Genomic DNA, 9,449 nt, shown 5'->3' on the forward strand with positions numbered 1-9,449 from the left:
GGGAGAAGTCGTCGAATCGAATTGAAAGCAATTCAGTGCAGCCTTCTTTTTTTTTTTTTTTTCTTTCTTTCTCCACCCTCCCTCCCCCGGGGGAGGGAGTAGTCAAAAAAGAATTGTTTAAACAAATCTCGCGGTGTAGTTCGAGATTTTCTACTTGTGGGGGGGGGGGGGGGAGTGTTAGGATTAAAAAAAAAAAAAAAACAATTTAGAAATGATGCAAACGGGCGGGCGGGAGTCTTCCGGGGTTTGGGGCTGGGACTGCCGCGCAGCGAGCAGATTGAAAGGCTGGGAGCAGAGGCGAGGCTCTGGCCTGCCCCGCCCACCTCCCAGCCTCCCGCCCTTCTTGTCCTCCCACCCGGGTTCCGCCCCTAGCTTCATTCCAGCCGTCGCTGTAGCTGCTCCAACACCCCAACAGTCAATCGCCTACTGCTGTTTCCAGGATGGTGATCCGTGTGTACATTGCATCCTCCTCCGGCTCTACGGCGGTAAGGAGAGTGGGGAGCCCACCTTTGTTTGCTTCCATCCTAGTCCTATTCTGCCTCTACATCGTTCAACTGCAGAAGTTCCTCCGGCAGCTTCTCCTTCTGAAGACACTCTCATCGCCCACCCTACCCCACCCCCACCTCCTTTCTTCTCTCTCCCCCCCCCACCCCCTTTGTTGAGTCGATTTCATTTTTAATGGGGACTTTGGCTTTGCCTGTCTTAAGACATTTAGGCCATATTTCTTCTTCAAAAAAGAAGAAACCTGGTAAGGTTTTGCTAGAAGGGAAAGTGGTGGTGTAGGGTTGTAGGTGGTTTAGGGTTAGCCGAAGTCAAGTAAAATCACACATTGGATAAATATTCTCCAGGAAATGAACGATGGGAGTGGAATCCGTTTCTGGAAAAGATGCTGTTGAAGATAGGTGCTGAATAGAAGCCTACATAGGTGTTTGAATTATTTTTGAGAATGTGTAGGAGGAAGTATTTAAGTCAGCTTAAAGCCCGGTGAGAACTTGATAAAATGGGCGAGGAACTTGGGAACAATGATATAGAGTATTTTTTCTAATCTTAAAATGTGTGAGCCCCAGTTTCTCCTCCACCTTTCCCACCTCAGTGATGACTTTTTCGTTTCTTTTGCGATTTTCCTTTTAACATTTCCCAAGGCTTTACATAGATTGAAAACTGCCATGTGGCTTTTTTCTCTTCTAAAGAGGACATTTCCCTCTGCATTCATTTACTAATTGCCAACCTACAATAACAGTTTTTTTCACAGGTCTGGGGAGGGTAGGAAACTTGGATGAAAGCTGAGTGTACTTAGTGTTGAATAAAAGTGTTTCTGTTATTTACAACCCAAGACAAAATCTGGGTGTTGCTGGAATAGATCTGTTGGTGAAGAACTTTGCCATTGCTGGCCACTACCCATGTGTTGGGTGTAGTGAGGACCATTTCGGAATATGGTAAAATTTAATCTTTTATTTTTTTTGAACAAGTTTCAGTTAAAACAGAAAATTGTGTTGTGTTGGAGCTGGAACTTGAACTCATGACCTTGCACACTTCCTTGGCTTTTTCGCTCTAGGATGATTAAGTTAAGCTAAACCTCCACTTACGGCATTTTGCTGAGTACTTAGACATAAGAGTCTCATGGACTTTTTTGCCCAGAGCTGACTTCTAACCAAGATTCTCAGATCTTAGCCTCCAAAGCAGCAAGAATTACAAGCCTGAGTCACTAAAGAGCACTGCTCAGAAAACTTGCAGTATGTCCTTTGGACAACTCTTGACTTCTTATTCTCCATACATATTAAATTGGTATTTGAAAGTAAATATCAGTTGCTCACTTTTGATTTACTACACTAGCTGTAAAATTTCTTTTCTTTTTTTTTTTTTTTTTGGGTCCAGTCGTGGGGCCTGAACTCTGGGCCTGGGCACTGTCCCTCAACTCTTCAGCTCAAGGCTAGCGCTCTACCACTTGAGCCACAGCGCCACTTCCAGCTTTTTTCTTTTTGCTTATGTGGTGCTGAAGAATCAAACCCAGGGCCTCAGGCATGCAAGGCAAGTGCTCTACCACTGAGCCACCTTCCCAGCCCCTAGCTGTAAAATTTCTAAGACCAACTTAATGCCTTTAGCTAAGCCCCTAATTATATTGAACAACTCAAGCCATTGCTTTTCCTTTGGAAGCATCAATACTGCTATTTGTTTTTTGCTTTCTTCCTTTTCTCCTTCCTCAGAAGTAGATTGAACATGAAACTGCCTGTGGAATTTCTGCTCAACTAAGAACCACTGCACCTCTCTCTTTGTTATGCCTTATATCAGAAGTGATTGGGACTAATAAATTTTTCTTTATTGGACCACACTGTTGCAAACTTGACAAAGGCAGATTTGTGGTGGTTTGCAATTTTCATATGGGTAACTAAAGATTCGTACATGGTTTCAGTCTTACACAAAATATTGCAATCAAAATTCCATTGTATCATTCTACTGCAAGATTAATGTGCTTTTTTTTTTTTTGGTTCCAGTCGTGGGCCTGAACTCTGAGTCTGGGCGCTGTCCCTCAGCTTTTCAGCTCAAGGCTAGCGCTCTACCACTTGAGCCACAGTGCCACTTCTGGCTTTTTTCTTTTTGCTTATGTGGTGCTGAGGAATCGAACTCAGGGCCTCAGGCATGCAAGGCAAGCCCTCTACCACTGAGCCACCTTCCCAGCCCCCTAATGTGCTTTATTTTAATCTAACAATACATTGTTGTTGTTTTTTAAACAAGGTCTTGATAATATATGTATATATATATACATGTATATATACACACCTCAGTCTGGCTCAGAACTCCATGTGTACTTCACTCTGGCCTCCAACTCACAATCTTCCTGCCTCAGTTTTCTGCATGCTTGGATTACATGCATGTACTCCCACATCCAGCCTCATCTTATAATACTTTTAACTAATACTACAGCAGTACAAATGTAACATAAATGAGGCAGTGCTTAGATTAGAAAAGGACTCTACAGTCTTTAATACAACAGTTTTCCTTTAAGATTGCTACAGTATTGTCCTTAGGCAATAATTAGAAACTTTGGGGCCAATATTCTAATAGAATTCAACAATTGCACAAAGTAAGAAAATTCTGTAAATGACTAAGTGCAGTTGTCTGGGAATATTTTCAAGTCTCTTGACTTTGGATTGGTATTGACTCTTGTAAGTCTTCCTCCAGGATGTCATAGAAATAAGCAATATTAGGTCTTATACTGGGTTGTTCGGAATCTACATTTGTGATAATTGACAAGACACTATTAACCTAATTTATTTGTATTCCAGGGCAACAAGTATCTTTTTTTTTTTTTTGGGTCTGGTCGTGGGGCCTGAACTCTGGGCCTGGGCGATGTCCCTCAGCTCTTCAGCTCAAGGCTAGCACTCTACCACTTGAGCCACAGTGCCACTTCCAGCTTTTTTAAAATTTTTTTCTGCTTATGTGGTGCTGAGGAATCAAACCCAGGGCCTCATGCATGCAAGGCAAGCGCTCTACCACTGAGCCACCTTCCCAGCCCATTTTTTAAATACATTTTTTATTGTAAAAATACTGTACAGAAGGGTTACAATAATATGAGCAAGATGAGAACATTTCATATCAAGCATTGTTGCTTCCTTGTTTTTCCCCTACCATCCCTTCCCTCTCACCTCCACAACTATACTCCTCCCCCACCATCCCCCCCTGCCTAAATTGTAAAGTTCATTTTTCAACATAGTGTCTTGTATATCTCGTTACAATGGGTCAACCTGTATCCCTATTTAGCATTTTATTTTTTCCCTTCCCCTCCCCAAATCAGAGAAGTGTATGTATGTACAAGATGCAGGGCACCAACATCAAATACAGTGAAAACAGGGGTTATACTGTGGGGGAGGAACATACAAAGAAACAAAAAAAATCACATGGTACATTATAAATAGGTTAGAATCAATAGGAAGAAAGAAAAAACTACTTGTGTCCCTATCTTGGGGTTCATTTCGCTTAACATCATCTTATCTGGTCATATGTACATAGCTTTTGACCTTTACTGCTTGTCCCAGACATATACTAGTTATTGCAAATAAGGGAAACCATGGGACCTATGTTTCTTTGGGCCTGGCTTACTTCACTTGATATAATTTTTTCCAAGTCTTAACATTTCTTAACAAATGGGGCAATACCATTCTTTCTGTTGGAGGCATAGAATTCTATTCTCTCTCTCTCTCTCTCTCTCTCTCTCTATATATATATATATATATGTATATATAAAACACATTTTCTTGATCCATTCATCTACTGAGTGGCATCTGGGTTGGTTCCATATCTTAGCTATGGTAAATAATGCTGCAAAAAAACATAGTTGTGCTGGTAGCTTTAGTATGGTCTTGTTTATGATCATTTGGGTAAATGCCCAAAAGTGGGATTGCTGGGTCATCGGGGAGCTCTATGTGGAGTCTTTTGAGGAACCTCCATTCTGCTTTCCAAAGTTGTTTAACAAGTTTACACTCTCACCAACAATGCAGTAGGGTTCCCTTTTGTCCACATCCCCACCAGCATCTGTTGTTATTAGATTTCTTGATTATAGCCATTCTAACTGGAGTGACTCAGAATCCCAATGTTTTGATTTGCATTTCTTTTATGACTAGAGAGGTTGAGCATTTCTTCATGTGTCTATTGGCCATTCTTATTTCCTCTTCAGAGAAGTTTCTCTTTAAGTCTGTAGCCCATTATTTATCGGGCAGTTGTTTGTTTGAGGATTTGTTGTTGGGGGATTTAATTTTTTGAGTTCCAAGTATATTTTAGATATGAGACCCTTGTCCGTTGTATTGCTAGTGAAGATCTTCTTCCAATCCATGGGCTTTCTATTGGTCTTGCTAGCTATGTGCTTTGCCATGCAGAATCTCTGCAGCTTCATGCAATCCCATTTGCCCAACCTTTCTTTGATTTGTTGTGTTTCTGGGTCTCTATTAAGAAAATTTCGGCCTGTGCTAAGGAGACAGGGTTTCTCCTACTCCTTACTATAATGTTTTCAGGCTGTCTGCTTTGACTCTGAGGTCTTTGATCCATTTGGAGCAACCTATATCTTGTAACACGTAAGTTTTCAAAATTTTACTCAACTCTGCCCCAATACAAAGAAGTCACATTTGCTTCTCAAAATGAAAGCAAGTACATTATAATGAGTTTCTGTCTTTTTGTTTCAGTCCCTAGGGCTCAAACTCAGAGCCTGAGCATTGTCCCTGAGCTTCTTTTTTTTGTCAGTTGTGGAGCTTGAACTCAGGCCTGGGCATAGTCCCTGAGTAATTTTGCTCAAGGCTAGTACTCTACCACTTTGAACCACAGCTCCATTTCCCATTTTCTCGTGGTTAATTGGAGGTAAGAGTCTCATAGACTTTCCTGTCCTGGCTGGCTTTGAATCGTGCTTTCTAGATTTCAACCTCCTGAGAAAGCTAGAATTATAGTTATGATCCACAGTTGCCTGGCTATTTATCATTATTATATGTGTGTGTATCAGTACTGGGGATTGAACTCAGGGCTGGGGTGCTGTCCCTTAGCATTTTTGCTAGAAGCTGGCTTCTTACCGCTTGAGCCATAGCTCCATTGCCAGCTTTTTGGTGGTTAACTGGAGATTAGAAAGAATCTCATGGACTTTTCTTACAGGGATGGCTTTGAACTTCAATAATCAGATCTCAGCCTCCTGAATAGTTAGGATTATAGGCTTGAGCCACATTACCCACCCCTTGGTGAGTTATTATTATTTTTTTTGGTGGTACTAGGATTTGAACTAGGAACTTGTACTACCTAGGCAGGTGTCTAGCACTTGAGCCATACCCCCATCCCTGCAATAATTTCTTGATAATAACCACAGTAATGATACACAGTAAGAGTATTTGTTTCATGCACTTATATTTCTGACATTTGACCAATGATCAACATTTATTATTATTGTTGTTGTTGTTGTTATTGTTATTATTATTATTATGCCAGTCCTGGAGCTTGAACTCAGGGACTAGGTGCTGTCCGTGTGCTTCTTTTTGCCCAAGGCTAGTGTTCTACTACTTGGGCCACAGCTCTACTTGCAGCTTTTTTGGAACTTTATTGGAGATACAAGACTCAACAGACTTTTCTACCCTCTAGTTTAGACCATGTTTAAAAAATCCTTTAAGGAAAAAAGAACAGTTCATTTATGATAACTGTGTTTATTAGTATGAAAGACAAAACTAACATGTTAACACTTGGCAAGCCTAGAATAATTCTAAGAAATGGAATTGTTTTCTGAGCCAATACCTCACATTTTGGATATAATGGGTTATGGGAAGTGTTTTAGACTGCCAGGATATCTGTGGAAAATTCAGATATAATTTTTTTTCATTTTTTGTCAGTTGTGGGGCTTGAATTCTGGGCTTGGGCGCTGTCCCTGTGCTCTTCAGCTCAAGGCTAGCGCTCTACTGCTTGAGCCACAGCACCATATCTGGTTTTCTAGTGGTTTATTGGAGATATGAGTCTCACGGACTTTCCATCACTGGCTGGCTTTGAACCATGATCCTCGGATCTCAGCCTCCTGAGTAGCTAGGATTATAGGTGTGAGCCACTGGCGCCTGGCTCAGTTATAATTTTTTAAGTACTGTAACAAATTAAAAAAACTGTACATTTAAAGCATTTAATTCTGCTCAATTTTGTTGTTGTGTTCACTTTTCACTAGCATGGGGACCCAAGGTTTGACTTTAACACTTGTTTATGCTTCACATATATGCAGTCTTATGCCAGTGTTTTTCATAATTATCTCATTTAACCCTTAGAATATCACTAAGGTAAGTGCTAGTATTCTATTTTATGTCACTGAAAAGATGTCTCTAAGATTTTAAAGAAGCATTAGGTGTATTGTTCAAGAACACATTTGGAGCTAGAAATGGCATGGATTGGGTTAGAATCGAAAATGTTGCAACTTCAGGACCCATTCCTAAACATTATCATTTACACATACTCCACATATTTCTATCAAAATTTATGTTAATATTCCACTAAAACTTTGTCTTGTAGCCAGGTGCCAATGGCTAATATCTATAATCCTAGCTACTCAGGAGGCTGAGATCTGAGGATCCCTGTTCAAAGCCAGCCCTGGTAGGAAAGTCTGTGAGACTTTTATCTCCAGTTAATCACAGAAAAAGCCAGAAGTGATGCTATGGCTCAAGTGGTAGAGTGCTAGCTTTGAGTAAAAGAAGCTCAGGGACAGTGCCTAGGCCTGAGCTCAAGCTCCACGACTGGCAGAAACAGCAGCAACAATAGCAACAAAAAACAGTTTTGTCTTGTGTATTGGAAATACAACTGCCATTTAAGTTAGGATGATACTTTATTAGGCAATGGGTTTTTTTTCTATAACCTGTGCTTCAGAGTTAGGAAGTACAAGTAGGGAGGTTACAATCACCATTTTATTTTATGATTTATAGGGTTTTTAATGTAAAATGGTTTCACCAAAGTCATATTTTAAAATCATGTTTGCTCAGTTTTATGGTGGTCTGTGCTACTTACTGAACTTTTACAACTTTAATCCTGTCCTATGTAAGTCATCTTGTTTGGGGGCATGGTGGTACATATCTGTAATCCCCACACTCAAGATATGAAGCCAAGAGGATTGAGGCTTCCAGGTTAGCAAAAGCTACTGTAAAGATCTTGTCTTAACTCCCACACCTCCACAAAAAATAACACAACAAAATTGTGATTTTTGTGGCTATGCACCCATGTGATACAAAGGTAGTTTTTATTTTTTTTGCTGGTCCTGGGGCTTGAACTCAGGGCCTGGGTGCTGTCTCTGAGCCTCTATGTGCTCAAGGCTAGTGCTTGAGACACAGTGCCACTTCTGGCTTTTTCTGTTTATGTGGTACTGAGGAACCAAACCCAACGCTTCATGCATGCTAGCCAAGCACTCTACCACTGAGCCACCTTTCCAGCCCCAAGACAGCTTTATATGATTTTTTAAATCTAAATTAAAAGGGAATATTGCTTAATTTATAGGCTAGTTTTGGACTCTAGTTTTGAGTTCTATTTTTTCGGCTTGGTCCTGTCTGGAAAAAAGACTCCATCACAGAGTTGATTTGAAGCCAAACATTTCTACTGGGGAGATTTCCAGCAATGAGTCAAGAGAAGACCTTTTAAACACTAGAGAATATTCATCTCAGGTAACAGTTACAATTGTGTCTGTTTATTTCACCACCTTTTCCACAGTTATTTCATCATAAGTGTAGGATATTTCTCAATGTTAAAATTAAGATAACAGGCATATATGTAATCATAATTCTATGGTATTGAAAAACATTCCCTCTTTCATATTTGAAAGTTCATTTAGAAGGTAGACAGTAGACAATTAATTTGTTAAAAATATGATGAATCACCTCACTTTAATTTTCTCAGTGTTAGACTACTTGCCTAGCAAGTGAAAGGCTGAGTTTTCCCCCCTAGTACCAGAAAAGAAAATCTTGAGCTTTCTCATGAAGTTTTTGTAAAATGCCACTTATAGCTGTAAGAACATTGTATATATTATATCATTTGATTCTTGTGATTATTCAGTGAACCAGTATTCCCATTTTTTGAGACAGAATATAACTATGTAGCCCAGGCTAGCCTCAAACTCAAAATCCTCTGACTTTAGCCTCCCAACTGCTGGGATTACAAGTATGTACCATCATATCACATCTTCTTTCTCCATTTTAAATATGAACAAAGAGACTAAGAGTATCAGTGGAAACGTTTAATTCTGAACCATTGATCTGATCCTTTAGTCTAGTCTATTGTTTTATTGGATATTTACATTTTCCATACTGTGATGTGATATTGCTTTCCTGATGAACTTGTAAAATCATGAAAATGCTTATAGTTAATTATCCTACAAGTATCAAGGGCAATTTGGATAGTTTATTGTATCAAGTATAAGACTTAGGTTTCTTCAGAGCAGACAAATCAAAGCTATCATATCTTAGTAAATAGTACTAGAATGCAGAATATGAACCTTCATTCCAGTATAGTAGAAGTACTCTGTGTAAGGTAGGTGAGCAAAAAATAAGACAGATTGTTCTTAGAAGGAATTTTGAAGTAGAGAACACACCTTGTAGGATGAGATAAGGGTTATTGGCTATGCCCCGTGTAATTTGCATAGATTTGTTTCTTAAGAAGGTGAATATAAATGAATTTCATTTAGATTACCCCAAATTATAGAATATGAGTTCATAGAAACCTAAATATAATTGGACCTTTGTATCCATTTTTAAATTCTTTTATATTACCCAAAAGATGCAGTAGCTGGAGTGAAGCTTTCTAGTGAATTTCTGCTGAAAATTTAAGAACAATGATTAAATTTAAAATTTCTAAGAATTTTGTGGGAGTTATAGGAGTTAAGCGAAACACTTGGTGAGTTCTAAAGGGAGTACATGAGATCAACCTACACTAAACTTTTAATTCGTGTGATTTTTTTTTTAAAGAAGATG

At 39.4% G+C, this 9,449-nt stretch overlaps 1 protein-coding gene across 2 annotated transcripts in view; it reads left to right on the forward strand.

Annotated features, from left to right (window-relative positions):
- The first annotated feature begins 204 nt into the window (after nt 1–204).
- The window catches only part of Sh3bgrl (SH3 domain binding glutamate rich protein like), a 76,907-nt gene continuing 67,662 nt past the window's right edge, over nt 205–9,449 (forward strand). The window contains exon 1 of one of the 2 annotated variants that reach the window (XM_042668293.1): nt 205–485. In XM_042668293.1, the coding sequence (XP_042524227.1) occupies nt 212–485 (274 nt within the window). In that variant the 5' untranslated portion in view covers nt 205–211. The remainder of the gene's footprint in view (nt 486–9,449) is intronic. The other variant, XM_042668292.1, reaches the window with a different exon arrangement.

This window comes from Dipodomys spectabilis, unplaced genomic scaffold, assembly GCF_019054845.1.
Source record: "Dipodomys spectabilis isolate Male_0828 unplaced genomic scaffold, ASM1905484v1 ptg000424l, whole genome shotgun sequence".
In the NCBI taxonomy this organism is placed as follows: Eukaryota; Metazoa; Chordata; class Mammalia; order Rodentia; family Heteromyidae; genus Dipodomys; species Dipodomys spectabilis.